Source organism: Cynocephalus volans, chromosome 2, assembly GCF_027409185.1.
Source record: "Cynocephalus volans isolate mCynVol1 chromosome 2, mCynVol1.pri, whole genome shotgun sequence".
In the NCBI taxonomy this organism is placed as follows: domain Eukaryota; kingdom Metazoa; phylum Chordata; class Mammalia; order Dermoptera; family Cynocephalidae; genus Cynocephalus; species Cynocephalus volans.
In genome coordinates this window covers 118,064,695-118,088,472 of record NC_084461.1, presented here as the reverse complement: position 1 = coordinate 118,088,472, position 23,778 = coordinate 118,064,695, and the positions used below count along the sequence as shown (strand labels likewise).

Genomic DNA, 23,778 nt, shown 5'->3' with positions numbered 1-23,778 from the left:
TCTCAGCACCTACAGGCCACCAGCATTCCTTGTCTCATGGCCTCCTTCATTTCCAAAGCCAGGAACAGAAAAACTCATGTTGAATCCTTATCACACAAATCTCCAGGAAGAGCCCCAGCCCTTTAAAGGCTTGCCTGACTAGGTTAGGCTCACTGAGGATAATCTCCCATTCTTAAAGTTTGCAGGTAAAGAAAACTGATTACAGGAGTGATATCTCCTCAGATATCACCAATATCAGGAGTGATATCTCCATAGGTCCCTCTCTGTGGGTCTTTGGGGCGGGGAATCATTTTGGAATTCTGCCATATGTTTATGTTTTAAATAACTTGATTGTGGAAATTTTAAACGCAAAGAATAGTAATGAACTCTATATTACCCACCTTTAACAAATATGAACATTTTTTCCCATTCATGATGTTTTTAAGCAGAATTCCTTTGTTTTTTGATGTTTGAAAGTGAGATTCAAAAACAGGTTTATTTTTTAACATTTTGTGTAACATAACCCAGAAACTGCAGGCCTCAGAGAGTGCCTCCCATACTGCTTTATCAGGTTTATAAGAACCAGCAGCTGTTTCTAAGTGAATGTTTAGATAATTTGTCCAGAGATTGTCAAGGGTTCGGATCCCTCTTCTGCCCCTGTGACACACAAAAGCATGGTTTTAAAAAATAATTTGTCCAGAGATTTGGCACATAGTGGTTGCTGGGTACATCCAGTCATGCCAGATACAATATTAAAACATTTTGAAATATATAAAAGGGCCCTCTGAGTATGAGGAAATATTTCCCTCACTAGTTACTTATTGTCTGCATCTTATATAAAGCCTGTTGGAATATTATTGTGCAAAATGCCTTGAGTTCGTAATATCTCATCAATTAAGAGAACTGAGAGGACAAATAGACAAAGTGGGCAAAGAATTGGGGAAGAGTGTTTATTATAGAAAAGGTCCTGTATAAGTCTGAAGTAAATTTTAAACAATCAGCTAGGATTGAGAGGCTTATTTGTTAAACTGAGTGGTCTTTTCTGTACTCACAGAAGCCAAAGCTCCTGGGGGACTTTGTACCTTGTTTAACCTGGAACGTTTGCAATAAGGGCACCATTCAGTCTTATATGGGCTTGTGGTGGACTTCAGGAAATGAACAGATGAATGACTTCTCAGTTTTCTTAACACAGAGTTTTGTGTGTTTTTGAACTGTTACCTTACCTGGGCCAGATAAATTCTGCAGGAAAACTAGATGTAGGAGTAGAACACAGGCCCTTCTCTACTCTTCAGGGAGGCTGTTCAATCGTGTCTTTGAGGGATACCAGCCATCTTCCGAGGCAATCAGAGACCAAAGTGGTGAAGCAATAAATGTCTTGCTTTATGCCACACTGATTTTCCTGAAAATTGATCAAGTGGAACTTTTACGAATTGAAGCCTATAGCTGTTTCTTAAGGGAACATTCACAGAATGTATACACAGACCAAAGCGTTGTGCTAGGGCCTTAAGAGAACTTCCTGGAAGTTTCTAAATTTGCATTTTCATATGGGGGTTTTGTTTTGGGTTACAAAATATAAAAAGTAATAGAAAGTAATAAAAAGTAAGTAAAGAGCTTATTTTAGGAAATCTGGAAGGTATTTCCAATGGCAACCCTTCCCCCCACTTCCCAGCCACATTGCCTGCTTTCCCCCATAATATCTTTCCCATCTTATATACTACACTGTAGTCTCCCTCACAAGTAAATAACTACAACGGAAGGGGGCTTCGTTTTGTTCACTGCTGTATCCTGAAATATGGAGATGTGCTAAATACTTGTTGAAATAATAAATGATTGTGGTGAAAGATAAGAAATAGTACGTAAAACTTCACCACCCAGATAAAACCACTGCTAACATTTATGCTTCCTTCGCCTTTGGAGGGAAAGGGCAATTTACTTCGCTTTCTTGATCTACTTGCACAGCTCGATCTTTCTCTTAAAAATGTTTAAAAACGTTTTCATCGGCTGCTTAGTATCCCACCTTGTGGGAGGCATGGAGGAGCTCGCGCTCCCCCTCTTCAGCACCTTACACACCACACCGGTAACTTGTAACCGAGTGGGGGGCGATCCCTCTCGCTACAACTCCAGCTACCCCTCCCCCTCATTTCCGTTTCTAGAGCCCCTCGCCGGCCTGTGACGTCATCGCGCTGGGACGCAGACGCCTAGAGCGGCGGCGCCTTTCGCATGCCTGACGTCATGACGTAGAGCCTAGCAATAGCACAGGCTCCCGGCCGAGTCCGTTATGGCCACTGCCGCCTTGGGGAGGATGAGGGGGGCCGCGCAAGCGAAGCTGCTGTCCAGGCCGGGCATCCAGGTCCCTGGGGGACTGGCGCGGCCGCTGGTCCTGGCGCTCCTGCTTGCGTCCGCTGCCATGTCCAGTGGTAAAGGGGGGCGCGGGAAGGCGGGGAGGGCCCGGGCGCGGGCCTGGTTACAGGCCCGGGCTGGGGAAAGGGCGCTTCCGAGTGTGCTGAGCAGACGGCGATGTCTAGCTGGGGCAGGGTCTCTACGGGCCCGAGGAGGGAGAGTATGGTGTGCGAAGGGGTCCAAGGTGGTAGGGTCTTCAAGGGGGCTGGGAAGTGGTGTTGAGAGAAGCATGGACCCGGAGAGCAGGATGCGTAGATCGGCGGGGAGGGAGGAGTGGTGGTGGTGTCTAGAGAGTCCTCAAGAATAGGCTGCCACAAGAATGGCGGTGGGGGGTCTCCAGAAGTCCTTGTACTGGGGAGTTAGGAGAGTCTAGAAGAATAGGCGGAGGAGACGGGCTGAAGAGATGGCCGGGGTTAGGGGGTGTGGTGTCTAGACAGGGTCGCGTGGGGAGGGACTCAGGGGTCTAGCACGAGCAAGGAAGGATGGGAGTATTCCAGGACGGGTCCGGTCAGCGGTAACGACCGAGGTGTGCAGGGGCAATGACTCAGTTACCGGACTGAGCTGATTGAGTATTTCGGAGAGTGAAAATAAAGGGAAAAGAACTGTATTCGGGTAGTGGTGCATCTCTGAGGTCTGGAGGTTTTGGTGCTTGGTAAAGATCCACATACTGGGACGTTAGACTCCTGATGGGCTTGGAAGGGGGAGTTTGGGGAAAAGGGAGATTCTTTGTAAACGTAGTTCTTCTTCCCTGTGTGTTGGGTTAGCCAGGGCAACCCTGTCTTATATTAATGGATCCGTAGGATTTGATTGTGAAAGGATTTTTTTGTGTGTGTGCAAATGTTACATTCTGAATCAAGATGTTGAAGGCTTTATTAAGAAATGAGGAAATCTGTAAACGAGGGCCTGAGACAGTGGGAAAAGTCCATGAATAAGAATGTATAATAATTAAATAGTATTTTGTTTAGTAGTTTCATTTTCTTTCAGGCCAAGACCCTTTTCTCGCTAAATTTTTTTTTTTGTGTGTGTGATTTTGTATGAAAAACAGTGTGAACCAGGGTAGTGTTTCTTACTTGCCAACAGGGGCTGTCCAGCACTATATTCTACTACAGCGCTGTTGGTACATACTGTGTTTCCCCAGCAACACTTTAGTGTTGGTAACTGGACACCCGCCCCCAGAAGTATTTGTAAATTTGTGAGGACTGTGGTCCATTTTTTCAAGGTCCTTTCACCATTAGTAAAATGTAATGAGGATTTCCCTGGTTGGTGCAGATATCCCTGTTCCTAAAGTATTTAATTGTTTTGGTCATTTAATCATCTAAGAAAAAAATGACATTTAAACATTTATATTTCCTGCTGGAATGTTTAAGAGATATGGTTTGGGGGATATATATCTGCTAATTGTAGTTTTAGAAACAGCTTTTTCCTCTAAGAGGTGGTTGAAAATCTTGTGAATGGGGTAGAGGGCAAGTAAGTGAGCGGGAGTGTGGAGTATTAAGGTGTCTTTCTGCCTCTGTTTTTATGTGCTAGAGTCCTGTGAGTATTGCTGCAGCTATACTGGGACATTTTAAGGAAACTTTATCTTTTTTTATTAAATCTTTATATATACTAATTTTAAATGTTATAAATTTAGATTATCCCCTATTGAAAATAACTTAAATGAAAACAGATATGTATGCTTTTAATAGAGGAGCAGCTTCATTGCAGTACAGTGTGGCATTTGTAAAGCTTGGGGTAATAGAAGTATTTTTCGTAAGTGTGCCTTATGGTGGAGTAATTTCAAAGTAATCACTCTTGTAATAAGAAAATTAGTCTAGAATGTATTGAGTTCCAAATTTCAAGTAAGTGTACATTAGATTTTTTTAAACTTGTTCCATATTAGGTTTGTTAAAATTTAGTGCTTGGGTGTATTCTTGGCAGTCAGTAAAAATTTTTATGTTTTATGTTTTTGTTTCTGTAAAGTCTCAAAATATTAACATAAGAATTTTGGACCACTAGATGACCACCTTATGACCAAGACTTACCGTGCCACTTCAAAAGTGCCTGCTTCTCTACATTTGCCATCGTATTGTTCCCAAACAATCACCTAAATTTGATGCGGGATGCATTTTTTTTTAAAGATGACCGGTAAGGGGATCTTAACCCTTGGCTTGGTGTTGTCAGCACCACGCTCTTCGAGTTGAGCTAACCGGCCATCCCTGAATAGTGATCTGAACCCGTGGCCTTGGTGTTTTCAGCACCACACTCTCCCGAGTGAGCCATGGGCAGGCCCTGGGATGAAATTAATTTTCAAGGCAGTGTTTCTCAAACCAGCGTGTGAGTGAATTCACAGGGTTCTTTGCATTCTCAAGTTTGAGCAATGCTGACATAGTTTTATGTTAAGGCAGTTTTTAAAAAGGGGCCAGTAGAAGAGGAGAATTAAATTTAGAAAGAGTTATTTTTAAAATGTTAAGTTTTTTTTTTTTTGGCAGCTGGCTGGTAAGGGTATCCGAACCCTTGACCTTAGTGTTATCAGCACCACACTAAAATGTTAAGTTTTAATTAGAGAGGTAATATCAATTAGAAAAGAGTAGAGATGGAAGATTTAGAAGTCTAAAGTAATGTATATGTTTGTAGAAGCGCAACAATTGAATCCATAAAGTCAGAGCTGTCACTTTAGTTGTTCTGAATACTCTTTATATCTGACTGGATCGACTTCTCTGATTTGAAGGAGAGGAGGTCAAGGAGGTTGATCTACTTTACATCAAATGTTTCAGATGAATTCTTAGTTTATTTTCTTGTGTTATATTCGTGTGTTACTTATAAGTTTTTATTCCATAAACGGTACATATTCTGCTCCTACTTGGTGCTAGGTATTGGAGTTAAACAATGAATAGGGTAGCTTTGGAGGTATCCTTAGAATGAGTGGGGTTTTGCCTGTCTGAGAACCATGGGAAGGACTTTTCAGGGGGTGCAATAGGTGCAATGATGCTTCTTGGGATGTGTGTTGGATTTGTGGTGAGAGTTGGGTTGAGAGCACGTCCAATAAATGTTTATTGAATGCCTGTTATCTATTAAGTAGGCAATGGGAATAGAGCAGTTGGGGAGATTAGTAAGAGATAATCATAATGAGGTAATGAGGACCAGATCATGTAGGATTTTGTAGGCTATAATAAAGACTTTGATTTTGGGGAGAAATGGAGAGCTCCTGGAAGGTTTTAAGTAGATGAGTGACATTATCTGACTTAAGTTTTCATAGGATACCTCTGGCTTCTGTGTTGAGCATGGCAAATAGGGGTTAGGGTGGAAGTAGGCAAATTAATTAGGAGGCTATTGTAATAATCCAGGTGAGATGATGGTGGTTTGGACCAGGCAGTAGTAGTGGAGGAGTGAAAAGCCTTCAAATTCTGAATATATTTTGAAGGTAGAGTAACAGATTGGATGTGGGCTTTTAAGAAAATGACAACTCCAAGATTTTTGGCTTGAGTAACTAGAAAGTTGGAATTGCTGTTAATTGAGTTGGAGAATGTAGATAGAGCAAGTTTGTTTTATTTTTATTTTTGAGTGAGGCATAGAAATTCATTTCTTTAAACTTTTTATTTTGAGATAATTACAGATTCACTTGCAATTGTAAGAAATAAAATAGAGACCCTGAGTACCTTCTACCCAATTTTCCCCAGTAGTAACATCTTACAAATCTATAATACAATACTACAACCAGGATATTGACATTGATACAATCAAGATACTGGGCATTTCCATCACCATGAGGATATCTTATGTTGCCTTTCTAAAGCCATCCCCATTTCCCTCCTACCCTATCCCCTCCTGAACTCCTGGCAACCACTAATTTGTTTCCCATTTGTATAATTTTGTCATTTTTGAGAATGTTATATAAATGGAATTATGTAGTATGTAACTTTTGGGATTGGCTTTTTTCACTCAGCATAATTCTCTGGAGATTCATCTAGGTTGTTGTATGCATCAGTAGTTTGTTCCTTTTTGTTGCTGAGTAGTGTCCCATAGTATGGATATACTACACTTTATCCATCTGTTGAAGAATGTCTGGGTGGTTTCCAGTTTTTGGCCAGTATGAATAAAGCTGCTGTAAACATTTGTGTACAGATTTTTGTGTGAACATAAGTTTTCATTTCTCTGGGATAAATGCCCAAGAGAGCAATTTTTGGGTCATAGGGTAGTTGTGTGTTTAGTTTTTAAGAAACCACCAGACTTTTTTCCAGGGTGGCATTCCCACCAGCACCATATGAATGATCCAGTTTCTCTACATCCCCACCAACTTTTGGCAGTGTCGTTATGTTTTATTTTAGCCATTCTGATAGATGTGTAGTAATATCTCATTGCAGTTTTAATTTGCATTTTCCTAAAGGCTAATGATCTTTACATGTGCTTATTTTCCATCTGTATATCTTCTTCAGTGTCTCTTCCTGTCTTTTGCCCATGTTCTAACTGGATCATTTGCCTCTTCCCTTTTTCCTTTTGAGTGTTCTTTATATACTCCAGATGATAGTCCTTTGTTGGACATGGGACTTAGAGATATTTTCTCCCACTTTGTAGCTTGTCTTTTTATAGGAAGATCTTATAAAACTTATAGGAGGATCTTTCACAGAGCAAAAGTTTCTAATTTTGAAGAAGTCCAATTTATCAGTTTTTCATTTTATGTATTGTGCTTTTCATGTTGAGTCTAAGAACTCTTTGCCTAGCCCTAGATTCCAATGATTTTCTACTATGTCTTTTTTATAAGAGTTTTATAGTTTTACATTTTGTATTTAAATATGTCATCCAGTTTAGTTAATTTTTATATAAAGTGTGAGACTTAGATTGAGGTTCATTTAGCCTGTTTATATGGTGGATTATGTTGATTGATTTTAAAAATATTGAATCAGTCTTGCAGTCCTGGAATAAACCTCACTGTTTATGATATATAATTTTTTATATGTATTGCTGATTTTTATTTGCTAATATTTTGTTAAGGATTTTTGCATCAATATTCGTGAGAGAGATTGATCTGTAGTTTTCTTTTTCTGTTTTTGGTTTTGGTATGAGAGTATTAATACTAGCTTTATAAAATGAATTGGAAGTGTTTCTTTTATTCTCTGGAAGAGCATATGTTGGGTCTTTTAGTCTGTCATTTAATTGGTGTATTTAGGCCATTTACATTTAATGTAGTTATTGTTATGTTAGTGCTTAAGTTTGCCATTTTATTTTTTTCTTTGTGTTTAGTTTTCAGAAATTATGAGGGTACTTCAAAAAGTCCTTGGAAAAATTTGTATTATCTTTTAATCTTATTTTTTCACAAACTTTTTGAGGTACCCTCATATTTATGATGTGTTTGGGTATGGATCTCTTTGGGTTTATCCTGTGTGGGGTTCTCTAAACTTCTTGAATCTGTACATTTGTTTCTCTTGCCAAATTTGGGAAGTTTTCAGTCATTATTTCTTTGACTTTTCAAGCTCATCCTCTTTCTCTGTTTTTTCCATCTAATGAATGTTAGATCTTTTGTTATTGCTGCATAGGTCTTTGATGCTCTGTCTATTTTCTTTTTTTCAGTCTATTTTCACTTTGTTGTTCAAATTTGGTAATTTCTATTGTTCTATCTTACAGTTCATTGATTCTTTATACTGACCTCCTCCATTCTGCTCTTGAGCCCATCCATTGAGCTTTTTATTTTAGTTATTTTATTTTTCAGTTCTAAAATATCCATTTGGCCCTTCTTTATATCTTCCAAATTTTTGCTGGGGCTTCTGTTTTTCCATTTATTTCAAGTATGTGTGTAATTGTTGAAGCATTTTTATGATATCTGCTTTAAAATCGTTGTCAGATAATTCTAATGTCTGTATCATTGGGTGTTGGTGTCTGTTGGTTTCCTTTTTCATTCAGTTTGAGATCTTCCTGGTTCTTGATATGATAAGTGATTTTTTATTGAATCCTGGATATTTTTATACTATGTTATGAGACTCTGGTTTTATTTAAACTTTGTCTTTTAGTTGATTTTTTTTATGACACTGCTGTGGCAGGGAAGGTGAGTTGCTGTACATTACTGTGAGGTAGACATGGAAATCTATGGACACCCAAAAGGTGATGGTCTCCTTGTTACTTCTGGCAGAAGTGTGAATTCTGGCTCCCCCTCATGGTCTGCACTGACATAGTGGTGGGGATGGCCTCATTACTTCTGGGCAATGGTTAAAGTCTTGATTCTCCACTAGGCCTTCTTTGACACTGTCCCATTAAGAAGAGGAAGAACCATATTAACTTCCGGGTGGGATGGAAGGTTGTGTTACCCACATGGTCTCTACTGACACCATGGGGGAGAGGTGCTCTTGTTACTGGCTGGCATGGAAGAAGGTCCCAGCTCCTACTTGGTCTTCTCTGATACCACCCCTGGCATGGTGAGTGTGGAAATCTAGGCTTCCCAGTCAGCCTTTGCTGGTGTGGTTGAGTGGGTGGATCCACACAGTCAGAATGGAGTGGAATGGCTCAAGATCTCATAACACTGTGCAGAAGGGCATGCAATTTAAAATTTATGAATTGTTTATTTCTGGAATTTCCCATTTAATGTTTTTAGACCTTAGCTGACTGCGGGTAACTGAAACCTCGGAAAGTGAAACCATGGATGAGGGGGGACTACCGTACTTATCTTGGGTAGCGTGAACTATAGAGCCAGGAGCTAAAATTAAGAATTAGGGGACATGACCTTGGAATTGGTAGATGAAAGTGGGTGATAGCTAAAGGCATGAGAATCAAAACTAGAGGCACTTAGGGAGAGGAATGAGGGAAGGGGCAATGAAGAAGAGGATAGTTCCCCCTCCTCCAGATTCAGTGGTGCAAGGGTGTGGGGAAAAAACACAGCTATTAATTGAAAGGGCTGCAGGGAAAGTGAGTCCTTAAGGGAGATTCAGATTTCAGTTTTAACAAGAAAGTGAAAGGTAAAAGAAGGCATTTGCTGATGACTGTGAATTCTTGAGTGCACGGTGGAAGGGTTTCTTTATAATCATTCCCACCCCTATCTGCCTGTGTCCTTTAGAGGTACATGATTATCCCAAAGGTTAAACGTTATAGAAAAACAGTTCTCTTAAAAGTCAATGTTAGTTGGCTCCCAGTTATTTTAGTTTTTAATTTTATTTTAAAATTTGTTTTTCTACACTTTGGCAGGGAAATTAAATGTATCAGAGAAATAGTCATTTTTAAGTTCCTGAATCATAACGAAGTTGAAGTGATAAATGTAAAAATTTCTTTTAGAAATTCTTGTTAATAGTTTTCTGAATAATGTACTCAGTTGTAGGTCCTGTTTATTTTTCTTCCAGTTAAAAATTTCAGGGAACTCAATTAATGAAAATGTTTTTAGAGAATTTTACTAATTTACTAAGTTATTTTTCTGGGAGATTCTATTTAGTGCAGTTGATACAAGCTATTTCTTTTTCCTACTCGAAATAGATATCAAACTGTGATACACAAACCAGAGTGTATTCACATAAACAAAGAGTTGTCTTAAATTGTTAACTTGTGTGCATGCACACATTTATGAAAGCCTTGGAATGACTTGGTTTTAATTTTATTCCTGGAAAATATTTTACTTTAATTTGATAGACTTAAAAATATTATTTGAATATATTTAGATCTCACATAACAGAGATTTTTTTTTTTTTTTTTTTGTGACCGGTAAGGGAATCATAACCCTTGGCTTGGTGTCTCCTGCACCACACTCAGCCAGTGAGCGCAGTGAGCGGCCATCCCTGTATAGGATCCGAACCCGCGGCCTCGGCACTCCCAGCGCCGCACTCTCCTGAGTGAGCCACGGGGTCGGCCCTAACAGAGTTTTTTTAAAAAAAGTGTAATAGATGTCCTTGAAATTCTTTAATAGATACTACATTAGATTATAAATTAGAAACACTGTTAAATTTCAACAGAGATTCCTCTGTTGAATCTTCCTCTATTGATTCTTCTTGGTATATGGAGTTACTTATGTAAATAATTTTACCTTCACTTTAGTAAACCGTGCTGAGTAGGTAGTAGCATAGGGAAATAAAAATTGGAATGTTTTGTTGTCATTTTCCATACCTAGATTGCCTTCCCCAATCTTTAAAATAGTTGTCACTTAGTTTTCAAGTTCCAGTTTCTTATTTTTTATTTTTTATTTTTTTTGTCTTTTTGTGACCGGCCGCACCGTGCTCAGCCAGTGAGCGCACCGGCCATCCTTATATAGAACCCGCGGCGGGAGCACTGCTGCACTCCCAGCGCAGCACTCTCCCGAGTGCGCCACAGGGTCGGCCCTCAAGTTCCAGTTTCTAATTCTTGTCTTTTAGGAGTTTTCCCTTTCTTCTTCCTAAGGATACTTTTTTTTTTTTTTTTTTTTAATTTGGGGGAGGGAATCTGCCAGTTGAAGTATTACTCAGAAATACTGTTTATAGCTTGCTTATAGCCTGTCTTGAATTTGTTGTGTTGAAAGTATTTAGGTCTAAATTCTCTATCTTTTTTGTGACCTACTTGAACCAAAATGAGCCACCTATCTTTCTGTTCTGGGGATGGGGTTTAGTATGGACAAGGGTGTGTGCCCAACTTCTTTGTGAAATGAACACAGAGGGTATGGGTAAGGGCTGTGTGTGATTTTGCCATTGTGAACTAAAGTCAGACCCTTCTCTTTTCTTTTGTTGGCAGGCTATGTAATTCAGTGGGTCTTTCATGCTGCTTAAGTTGTTACTATCCAGCAGAGCAGTTGTTAGCTGATGAATAATTGAATAAGAAGAAATGTAACTGATTGCTGGCTATTGAGACTTAATAAACAGTTCTCAAGAGAAAGTTATTGGAATTTAGCAGAGAGATGCTTAGTGAAAAATTTAGGCAAATATGCTTTTAGCTTGGTGCTTTTAGTTTGGTTGGTGATTTCAATTTAATGTTCTGTATTCATTTATTTCAGCTGCATCGAAGACTGATTCACTGAGCCAGACTGTACTCAACCAACATGTTTCTACTTTAAATATGAATGCTGTAACACAGGAAAACCAAACCAAACCTTCTATTTCCCAAATCAGTACCACTCTCCCTCCCACATCTAGTACAGAGAAAAGTGGAAGAGCATCTGTGGCCCCTCATCCCTCACCTACTACTTCCCTGTCCCGAGAGGAAGCTGATAACAATGAAGATCCTAGCATAGAGGAGGAGGATCTTCTCACACTGAATAGTTCTCCGTCTACAGCCAAAGACACTCTGGACAATGGAGATTACGGAGAACCAGACTATGATTGGACCATGAACCCTAGGGATGACGAGTCTGATGAGACCCTGGAAGAAAACAGGGGTTACATAGAAATTGAACAGTCAGTGAAGTCTTTTAAGAGCCCATCCTCAAATATAGAAGAGGAAGACAGTCATTTCTTTTTTCATCTTATTATTTTTGCTTTTTGTACTGTTGTTGTTTATGTTATATATCACAACAAAAGGAAGGTAAGTTTGGGATTTTTCAGTCTTCTAGTTGCCCTATTGCAGTCATATTTCTTATTCATGCTTTTGATGATTGAGGATTTTTTTCATTTTTAGTCGTTTAACTTGATGATTGAGATGTCTAATCAGTTTATAAATCTATTGTGTATTTTAACAAATTACAGACAGAACAGAATGCTTGACTATATTTGCTTCTAAAAAAGTAGTCAAATTATTTCTTAATGAGCAAAACCAAAGCCTAGAGAATTTTTTTTAAAGGTTTTATACCTTAATTTAGCATCACTACTTCAATGGGAATATTTATGGAGAAAGAGTGTTAATTTAATACTTTTGTCTTTTACTTTATTGAGCATTGAACTTAATTTTTTAATGACTTTTTTCTGGCTATATAATATTACATGTTTATTTTAGGGAATTCAGAAAACACAGAGTTTAGGAAAGAAAATTTAAGCTACTATCCAGAGCGTTAGTAACTTTGGTGTATTTCTGGTCCATAACATATAATCATACATATGTGTGCATGTTATACTTTTTAAATGAATTTTATCTCATATAGAGTTTTATATCTTGCTCTTTACTGAACAAATCATGAGTATTTTTCATATCATTAATGTTCTTTAAAAACACAATTTAATAGCTGTATAATTGATTCAGCTGTTTTCCTATTAGATGGTTTCCAATGTTTGGTTCAGAAATAATGTTGTGCTGAACATTTCTGTGCTGGAATCAGTTTGTTGGATTACGTGAGGCAAAGGAGGCATTACTAGGACTGGCTGGGTCATTTAGTATGAGGGTACATCTCGGCACTGTGTATTCCTAGAGCTGAATAGTTAAAAAGGGACATCAATCACCTGATTTCCTTCCTAATATTTACTGGTGAGGAAATCTCAGTTCTTGACTTTAGTATGACTTGCTTTGTGATCCCTTGCAAGCCATCTTTCCTTTTGGGGCCTTGATTTTCTTACCTGAGAAATGGCGAAACTGGACCAGATAATTTCAAAATGCATTCCAGTTTTCAGTATCAGTGAATCTGATAATTGTTAGAAAATAGCAGCAAACATACCCTTATTTGTAGTTAGTGACTTATCACTAGCTTTTTAAGTATTTATATGTAGACAGAATTTTGAATGCCAATGATATTGTATCCCAGTGTTTAGTGTTGGGCCATCTCTATTATGAACAGCTGAGAGACTTGTTAAACAAGTAGATTTCTGGATTCCACCTCATGTACTAACTCAATTTCTAAAGACAGAGCCCAGGAATCTTTAACAAGCATTCCTATGTACTTGAAATTTGAGAATCATTGTCTAGCCTTATTTACAAGATGGAAGGCAAAATATTTGACTTTTTGTTGTTAATATTTTATTTTTTGTATTTGGGAAACTAGGAGAGAAATATTTCACGTGTTATAAAAACGTTTACCAAGTTCTCCATATTCTCTTTTGCATATTTAATTAATTTTGTTTTATTCTAGATTTTCCTTCTGGTTCAAAGCAGGAAATGGCGTGATGGCCTTTGTTCTAAAACAGTGGAATATCATCGTCTAGACCAGAATGTTAATGAGGCAATGCCTTCTTTGAAGATTACCAATGATTATATTTTTTGAAGCACTGTGATTTGAATTTGCTTATTGTGTAACTTTATTTGCTTGACTTTTTATATGATGTTGTGCAGATGTTTGCCACAGGCAATTGGTACTTAAATGAGAGGTGGGTCTCTCTTTTGCCTTGGTGCTTTGGAAATTAAATGTCACAAACAAGGAGTATATAATTTTTTATCTATACTTTTGGAGCTGAATTCAATCAGGTGTCCAAAATGTGAGTTAAGCATTACCTTATATTTACATTGTTGTTTTTATTGTTTTAGATTTATTATACTTCTTCTGGAAGTATTAGTGATGCTACTTTTAAAAGATTCCAAACTTGTAACTAAATTCTAACATATCTGGTACTGCTGACTTAGATTCACTCTCTGCCATCCAAATACTACTTTTTAGGCACACATTTCTTTGTGGTCCCAATAATGTATAAGGATATATGTGATAGTGCTTTGCATTTAAGTAACATTTTTTTCTTCCATGAAAATTGCTTTGGATACTTTTAGATAATTTAAACATAATTTAAGATAACGATATTGCTCAGTCTGACCACAATTTTAGGTAACACATTAACTGTGTCTAGAAGTTCTGGCAGTAGAGACTGCAGTTTGCGGTGGACCATAGATAAAATGTTATAGAGATATCATTTTTTGGTTTGAATTACTGAATTAAATTTAAAGGTAGAAACTAGTAAATTATTAAGTACATGTGCAATTGCTTTTGGTTAGCAATTGGTTGTAGCATGGGTCCTCAAAGGTTTCAAGCAATGGGCAGAGTTTAAAATTATATCAGATTTGTTCACTTTGTTTACTATTTTATAGTAAGTTTGAATGAATCTTAGAGGCCATTATCACTTTAGTAATATTGTATCTCAGTCTTTCAAAATAAAATTATACCTGAATGAAGTTGTTTGAAAACATAAAGGATATATGTGTATAATGACCTTCCTCCTGCACTTGTTATATTTTCTTAGTTTTTTTTTTTTTTTTACAGCAACTGGAAATTATTTGGATTTTATTTTAGCCTGTCTCTTTATAATAAAGATTTGATCAGTATGTAAATAAGTGATTTGAAACATGGTTGACTTACAAGTGTCACTACAACTTTTTAGAAAACATAACCCCTAATATACATTAACCAAGGCCCAGGTGAGCCAGTGGGCATGCGCTCTGTGTAGAGATGGGAGAAGCAGTGCTGCCTATCCTTTCTCTCGGTGGACAGTGTACTGTCCTAATAAAGAAGGGAAGCACAATGGAAACACACCTGAACTGTTTTATTGCAGTAATTTTTTTCATATCTGAAATTGTATTATTTAATATTTTGAATAAAATTTTAAAAAATAAATGGCAAAACTATAAATCCATGATTTTACAAATGGGTTTCATTTCGGTGATGGCATTTGGGTGCTGTGACAGAGGGGTAGTTTGGGAGGAAGCTAACCTGACTAGCTTGCAGTTGTCCCTCTCAGTGGTAGATCTGCTTCTGTGAATTCCACTTACACTTCTAAATCCTTCTTTAGGTTCAGTTTACTGGTACGTGCTGCAGTTTATTGAAAACTGTAGCAAAGTAGGATGGCAAAGAAAAGTATAAGTAGCTAAATCAATGTGCTCTTTCTAGCATACTGGGGTCCCTGTTGTCTGGAATGAAAGGCTACCTCAATCTGATCATCCCCCTTGGTGAATATAGGGTTCTTGCATACTTCCTGATGGAACAGTCTTTGCCACCTAAGTCCTAATGCTGCAATCAGTAACCTCTGACCTTTGGAGTGTCAGATGGTATATTGATTAAAAATGCTGCCGGAGCCTCACAGAGGTACCCGAGTCACTGGACTAGGCACCCAAGACCCACATTTGAGTCTCACAACACCATTGTGTCTTACTTGTGTGATGGTATCTACTTCCTTCTTCCATACTCGCTTTCTGGATAAACTAGGAGCTCTGCACAAAATGTTGGTACTAATAGCATAATAGGTTACCTTTTAGTTCCTGTTTCCATATCTTAGCTGAAAAGGAATGTGTTGAAACTTGTGAGGTGGACAGAAACAGACATTTAGAATTTATGCAGGCAGGCATGTCTTGACTGGAATTTCTTGATTTTAAATGTGAACTTATGAGAGAATGCAAGATCTTTTGTAGAATGTGTGTAGTATGCCCCATAAAGAGAGCTTTTTGAGAAAAGAACTGGCTCTTACTTCTCTCCAGCCCCAAACTCACCATTGTGCCTAGTGTCTATGACGCCCCTTTAAATTGTTGTTCAATGAAGTGTTTGAGAAATTAGATGAGGAGAAAACCAAGAAAACCCAGGCTCTGCACAGGATCACACAGTCGGCATATTGTATAATACTACTGACATCTGGACATACAACTGCATGTAGGGGATCAGAGCCAAGGTGCAGTGTGTCTGTCTTTATCTGCACATCCACATTCCTACGTGAAGCTAAAGCCCAGAATAATTGTATGAAATGTTATCCCTTTCCCCAAATCCCAGGTGCTGATCAGAGCAGCTGCTGCCTGGTGAAGGTGAAGGTCACTGTGGCACAGCTGCCAAAGTGTTCCAGTTCTCCCCCACTCTCATGTGTTTGATCGATTTTGCCCTTCTGCCTTCTCTCAGCCTGGTGGTGCAACAGTTTGCCTCCTTCTGGGTTCAGCACGACCCAGTTCCGTCCTTCCCAGCAGAAGTTCAAGATGTTAAGTCTTCTTTTGAGGGCCAGTTGTCTCCCCAGGGAACAGAAAAAAGGCTGTTCTGAGGCTTAAGGTCATTCTGGCCTGACTCAGCACAGCCTGAGCCAGAATATATGGGGCAGTTCTCTTCAATTAGCTGGATTTGTTCACTTGTGTTTTTACTTTGACATTAGGAGGGGGAGTTGTTGGGAGGGCAGACAAATTCCAGAAGTGAAGCTGGGTGATTTCTGACTTGCATCTCAGTAACTCTCTGTGGTGGTGACCTGCTGTCTATTCTGCTTAAATGACTCAGGGGAGCTTGATTTTGGACCAGTAAGCAGCAGTTTCTACCCCATGAGCTGTAATCCCACCTCTCTTCCAGCTCCTTTCTAAAGAGTCTCAGACCCATCTGCTACCACTAATAGGGCTCTAGATTTAAAAGCCCCTGCTCTTTACTTAGGAAGACTTTCTCCACCTATTGCTATAGAAAAATACGTCAAACAAATGAATAGCTCAACAAGTTATTATATTTATCTAGTCTACTGCTGATGGACATTTGAGTTGCTTCTACTTTCAAACTATTATGGACGACACTGTTAGGAATATTCTCACACATGTCTTTTGTTGCAGGAGTGTTTGCATTTCTCGTGGGCATAGACTTAGGAGTGAATTGCTGGATGTGTATGTTCAATTTGAAGAGCTAATACCAAACATTTTTAAAAATGATTGAACCAATTTATATTCCTTCTAGCCTGTGTGAATTCCTGTTGCTCTACATCCTTGCAAATGCTTGGCATTGTTAGTGTTCTTAATTTCAGCTATTCTGGTGGATATGCAGTGGTCTTTCCTTGTGGTTTGGTATTGCCTTTTCCTGATGATTGATCATATTGATCATGTTTTCAATATGTTTATTTGGACATTTGGATATCATCTTTTGGAAAGTGCTTGTTCAAGTCTTTTGCTTATTTTTCTTTTTGGGGTGTCTGTCTTCTCCTTACTGGTTTCTGGGAGTTATCTGTTCTGGATATGGTTTTACTGGTATATGTGACCAATAGCTTCCTTACTCTGTGGCTTGCCTTGTCACTCTCTGGGTGCTGTCTTTTGACAACAGAAGTTCTTACATTTTTTTTTGAGGAAATTATAGTTGTTTTATTGAAGTATATTTTACATACATAAATCCACAGATTTCAGTTCAATCAGTTTTGACAATTGTATGTATCTGTGTATCTGCCACCCCAAACAACATATCAAATATTTCTGTCACCCCAGAAGATTCCCTAGTGCCTCTCTCCAGGCAATTCTTCACCCACCTTCCAGAGGTACCTACTTGTTGATTTCTATCTCCATAGGTTAGTTCTGCCTGTTCTAGAATTACATATAGAGGGAATAAAAGGTATATGTTCTTTTGTATCTAGTTTCTTTTAGTCAACATAATGTTTTTGTTTTTTATTTTTAGACCTATCCATATTATTTCATTATCAGTAGTTCACTCCTTTTTATTGTTGAGTAGTATTCATTGAACTAATAGACCACAATTTGCTTATCCATTCTCCTATTAATGGACATTTGTGTTGTTTTGAGATAGATACATATATATCTATACCTGGATTTAATGTATATTATAAACATCAATATTTTAATTAATTACATACTTTAATAATTTAATAATATTTAATATCTAACATATAGTAAATATAAATATTTATAATTAAACTTTTTAATTTTGAGATAATTATAGATTCACATGCAGTTGTAAGAGATAATACACAGGTCATGTGCACCTTTTACTCAATCTATAGATGTATGGGTTTATTTCTGGACTCTCAGTTCTATTCCACTGGTCTATATGTCTGTCCTTGTACCAGTACCACATTGTTTTGATTTCTGTAGCTTTGTAATAATTTTTGAAATTGGGAAGTGTGAGTCCTCTAAATTTGTTCTTTTTCAAAATTGTTTTGCTTATTAGGTTCTTTTTAAATTCTGTATGAATATGAGTATTGGCTTTTCCATTTCTTCAAAAAAGATTGTTAGAATTTTGATAGGGGTTGTATTAAATCTGTATATCTCTTTGTGTAGTATTGATATCTTAACAATATTAAGTCTTCTTACCCATGAACATAGGATATCTTTCTATTTATTTAGGTTTCTTTAATTTTCAGCAATTTTTTGTGGTTTTTTATGTACAAGTTTTTTTTTTTTTTTTTTTTTAACCTCCTAGGTTAAATTTATTCCTAGGTATATTATTCTTTTAGATATTATTGTAAGTGAAATTGCTTTCTTAATTTCCTTTTTAGATTGCTTATTGCTGGTGTATAGAAACAAATCGATTTTGTGTGTTGATCATGTGCCTTGAAACTTTCCTGAACTCATTTATTAATACTAGTAGCTTTCTGTGGCTACTTTGTGATTTTCAATATATACAATCACATCTAAAAATAGTTCCACTTCTTCCTTTCCAATCTGGATGTTTTTTATTTCTTTTCCTTGTCTAAGTGATTTGGCTAGAACTTCCAGTACAATTTTGAATAGCAATGGTGAAAGCAGGCTTCTCTTCTATTCCTGATCTTAGGGGGACAGCTTTCAGTCTTCCACTGTTGAGTATGGTTTTAGCTGTGTGTTTCTCATAATTTTTTTTTTCTTATCATGTTGAGGAGGTTTCCTTCTATTCCTCATTTTCTGAGTGTTTTTTTAATCTTAAAAGGTTGTTTTATTTTGTCAAATGTCTTTTATGCATCAATTGAGATGATCATGTACTTTTTCCTCTTTCTTTCTCATTACATTCATTGGTTTTCTTATGTTGAACCACTCTTGCATTTCTGTGATAAATCCCACTTGGTCATGGTACATAGTCATGCCATTGGGTTTGATTTTGTTGAGTATTTATATATTTATATTCACAGGAATATTGGTCTGTAATTTTTTTCTTGCGATGTCTCTACCTGGCTTTGGTATTGTAGTAATATTGGCCTCACAGAATGAGTTAGGAAATGTTTGGAAGAGTTTGAGAAGAGTTTGAGAAGGATTGATATTAATTCTTCTTTAAATGTTTAGTAGAATTCACTAGTGGAGCCATCTGGTCCTGGGCTTTTCTTTGCTTGGAAGTTTTGATTAGTGATTTCATCTCTTTACTTGTTACAGGTCTGTAGAGATTTTCTATTTTGTCTTGAGTCATTTAGGTAATTTGTGTGTTCCTAGGAATTTGTCCATTTCACCTGGATTATCCAATTTGTTGTCATACAATTGTTCATTGTATTCTCTTATAATCCTTTTTATTTCTGTAAGGTCAGTAGTAATGTCCCCACTTGCATTTCTGAGTTTAGTTATTTGTGTCTTCTCTCTTTTTTCCTTTTTTTTGGGGGGGAGGGGTGTTGGCTGGTACAGGGATTTGAAGCTTTGACCTTGTTGTTACAACAGTACACTCTAACCAACTGAGCTAACTGGTCAAGTTCACTCTTTTTCCTTTGTTAGTCTAGCAAAAGATTTGTCAATTTTTAAAAACTGATGAATATAAAAATATTTATTGTGTACAAAATGTTGTTTCAAAATATGTACACATTATGAAATAGCTAAACCATGCTAATTAACATATGAATTACCTCACATCATTCTTTAAAAATTTATTTTTATTTTTATTTATTTTTCCATCATGTCCTTTTTATTTTATTTTATTTTATCAATATACAATGTAGTTGATTTTCATGTCCCTTTACCAATTCCTCCCTCACCCCTCTTTCTCCCCCCGCCTGCCCATCAACATCATATCTGTTCACTTGTCTTAACAAGTTCAAGGAATTGCCGCACATACCATTTTTGTGGTAACACTTAAAAATCTATCCTCTTAGCAATTTTCAAGGATACAATACATTGTTATTAACTATAGTCACCATGTTGTACAATACATCTCTTGAACTTATTCCCATCTAATTGAAATTTTCTCTCTTTTTTAATTGAATCATAATTGATTATACATATTTTTGGGATTCAATGTTGACATATGTTGATCAAATCAATATTACTAGTATTATATTGTTACAAATTGTACTTATTCTTTATGCCCCTTGTCCAATCTCTCCCTGTCCCCCTCTCCCTCCCCACCTCCCACCACTGATAACCCTAGATTTCTTCTCTCCCTCTGAAAGAGTAATGGTTACTCTGTTGATTTGTTGCCTAGATGATCTGTCCAATGCTGAAGGTGTGATCAGGTCCCCCAATATTATCATAGGGCAGATGCTTCTTCTGTCACTCTGGAATGGGCTTTGTGGAGAGAGATATCCTCTTCTTTTCTTTGATCTCTGCTGCTGACTTTCCTTGTGTCAATGCACTCCAGCGGCTGGTGGACCATCTGCAGGGTGGTTGTGACATCTAGCCACTTGCGCAGCAGCTGTGGTAACTGTGGTGGCTGTGGTGGGCCACCCACATGGAGGTGATGTTTTTGGCATGATCCTTGGGCCTGGTGATGTGCCTCATTGTGGCCTGGGGGTCTGGTCCCTGGTTCCATATCCTGGGCCCCCAAGCAGGGCCCCGAGGTGCTGGCAGTGTGCCTGGTTGGGCTGGAACTAATTTGTTGTCCTTTGCTTACTTATAAAATGCGGGAACTTCCTGTGGGAACCAGTTCTTGAGCTGTGTGGTTGAACTAAATTGCTGCTTTGCTGCTGATTCCCTAGGGAAGGCTTTTTGTGCAGCTTGGGTTTAATGTATAGGTACTTCTGGCTCTCCAGAGACCCAGTGCACCTGGATTGTGATCAGAAACTCTGATCTGGGGGCTGAGCCCGTGGCACACTCGGTAACGTGCTGCGCTGGCAGCGCGGCGACGCTCCCGCCGCGGGTTCGGATCCTATATAAGAAAGACTGGTGCACTCCCTGGCTGAGCGCCGGTCACGAAAAAAAAAAAAAAAAAAAAAAGAAACTCTGATCTGGGCCTGAAACTTTTCATCAAACTGCACCCCATGCAGTTCTGCATTCCTGACCAGTTTCCTCTGAGTGGTCCTGTGCTGATTGGGGGGTGAATCGGTTGTCCTTGCTATGTCCCAGTGTTCTCCCAGTGGGCCTGTCTCCCCCTCTGCCTATGCTCCAAACACTTCCCATGGGATGGGCCCTGCCCTGGCCCCTTGTGATGACTCACTGGCCTCTGAATGGCTCCCCTTTTTCAGCTGTTCTGGCTCCTCGCTCCTGTGTGGGTCAATAGGAACACCGTTAGTGGTCTTGCTGGCCTGGGGGCCACTAAGGCCCTCTTCTCCCCTGCCACCTTCAAGCAACTCCAACTGAAGGGCACACCTGTGGCTTCTGCTGGCTCCTGCTCCATGCGCTTAGCAGTGCCAGCCTTAAAGCAGCTGCGGCCCGAAGTGCTCTGAGCAGTTTTTTCTTTCTCTCATCATGGTTTCTTCCCCTTCATGAACTCTATAGGTCTCTCCTCCTCTTCCCCTGAGCTCTAGCAGCCCCAGCTTGGCTGTCGTTACGTTTTTATAGTTGTAAATTGGTTGATTGGCAGGAGAGAGTGATGCTGGGTACTGTCTATTCCACCATCTTGACTGGAACTCCCTCTAATTGAAATTTTCTGTCCTTTGACCAACACTTCTCTAATCCCCCTCCTCTCCACTCCAGCTCCTGGTTGCCATTGTTTTACCTTCCACTTCCGTGAGTTCAACTTTTTTACACTCACCATCTAAGTGAGGTCATGTAGTATTTATCTTTCTGCGCCTGGCTTATTTCACTTAACATAATGTCCTCCAGGTTCATCCATGTTGTTCCAAATGACAGAACTTCCTTCTTTTTAAAGGATGAATAATATTCCACTGTGTATATTTACCACATTTCCACATTATATCTTTATACATTGTGTGCACCCAATAGCATAGATGTACAATTTTTTAAAAATGTGTTTGTCTTTTAAATCCTATAGAAAGTGAGAAGTGGAGTTACAAACCAAAAACACAATAACACTTGTTTTCATATTTGCCCATGTATTTATCTTACCAGACACCTTTATTTCTTCACATGGCTTTGAGTTACTGTCTAGTATCTTTTCATTTCACCCTGAAGGACTCCCTTTATCATCTCTTGTAGAGGAGGTCTCATAGTAACAAACTCCCTCAGCTTTTATTTGTCTGGGAATGTTTTAATCTCTCATTTTTGAAGGATAGTTTTTCTGGATTTAGAATTGTTGGTTGACAGTTTTTCTTTCAGTGCTTTAAATATGTTATTCCACTGTCTTCAGGCTTCCTTAGTTTCTGATGATAAATTGGTTGTTAATCTTAAGGATCCCTTGTATGTGCGTTTTTTTGCTGCTTCAGGATTCTTTCTTTGTCTTTGTCTTCTGACAGTTCAGTTATATAATGTGGGGTTGGTGTTTGAGTTTGTCCTTCTTGCAATTTGTTAGCTGCTTGGAATCTTGGATTTGTAGATTCATGTTTTTAATCAAAATTGGGAAGTTTTTGGTCATTATTTCCTCAAATGTTTGTTCTTCCTCCTTTTTTCCTCACTTCTTCTGGGACTCCCACAATGTGTTTATTGGTCTTCTTGCTGGTGTCCCACAGGTCCTTTAGGTTTGGATCATTTCATTTTTTTTTCTTTCTACCCTTCAGTCTTGATAATTTTAATCTACTATCTTGAAGTTTGCTGATTCTTTCTTCTGCCTGTCCAAATCTGCTGTTGAACCCCTAGAATGAATTTTTCATTTCAGTTATTGTACTTTTCAGCTCTAGAATTTCTGGATATCTCAGCTGAGTTCCAGGAGTAATAATGTGGTGTTAACATGTGTTAATGAGATTTCTTCACTATGGCAGGGCCATAACTCTAATTTCCCTCTGCAGGAGCAGCTACAATTTGGCAAGCCTCAGGTGGTGTTTTTCTGCACACTTAGAGCCCAGCCCTCAGACACAGATTTAAAAGGAACTCCTATATCAACCTATTGGGCCCCTGGTCTGCACAGTTTTCTTCTCTCCAATGCCCTGCCTCCCAGATTCCAGCTGTTTTAGCCATTTCAACTCTGATCTCTACATCCTCAGCTCAGTGGTAATGTCATGCTCTGTTTGGACTCCAGCTCTTCTAAACATGACTGGGAAATTGTCCCCAAGCACAGAGCTGGGTGGCTGGGTGATTGTGCAACTTCCTCATGAATTCCCCTTCTCTCAGTGATCATGGTCTTACACTGCTTGCTGTCCCTGCCTGCATAGTTGTCATATCTATGTATATTTATATAGTTTAAAGTTTTATAGTTGTTTATGGTGGGAAGTCTGGACTGATACCAGCTACTCCATCATAGTTAGAGGCAGAAGTTCAGCTCTCTCTCTTGATGAAGTGAAGCATGTGTTGGCAAAGATGTGGTGATAGAGACCAGGCAGAGCCAGCCACTCTCTCTGACCTTCTGCCTTTGTCAAGCCTCTTATGTGCAATATGGCAATCATTTGTTAGGCAATACAAGTGCGCAGGTGTGATATCTTGCAGCCACTTGTCTTTAGCATACTCCAAATGAAGAGACTTCTACCACATGAGCACTGGTGGCAAGATCCTTTTGGATTCTGGAAATCATTTACCTTATTGTTGCCACCAAATAGTGTGTTCATTTCTCATTAAAAATAGTTTTGCCTGTGTCAGCCTGCCCTTTTGTAGCAAGGAAGTTACATTTGCCCTGCTGCCTGGTTGAGGGTGGATGGGAGCATAACCCTTTCAAAGGTCTTCTTTGCTGCTGAAAGTCATTAACATATGGACCAT

At 38.5% G+C, this 23,778-nt stretch overlaps 1 protein-coding gene across 1 annotated transcript; it reads left to right on the top strand.

Annotated features, from left to right (window-relative positions):
* The first annotated feature begins 2,221 nt into the window (after window positions 1–2,221).
* C2H5orf15 (chromosome 2 C5orf15 homolog) lies at window positions 2,222–14,767 on the top strand. Its single transcript, XM_063087147.1, has 3 exons — window positions 2,222–2,396; window positions 11,288–11,814; window positions 13,286–14,767. Exons 1-3 carry the CDS (start codon window positions 2,258–2,260, stop codon window positions 13,415–13,417), a joined length of 798 nt encoding a protein of 265 aa, XP_062943217.1. The 5' UTR covers window positions 2,222–2,257; the 3' UTR covers window positions 13,418–14,767.
* Window positions 14,768–23,778: the final 9,011 nt, after the last annotated feature.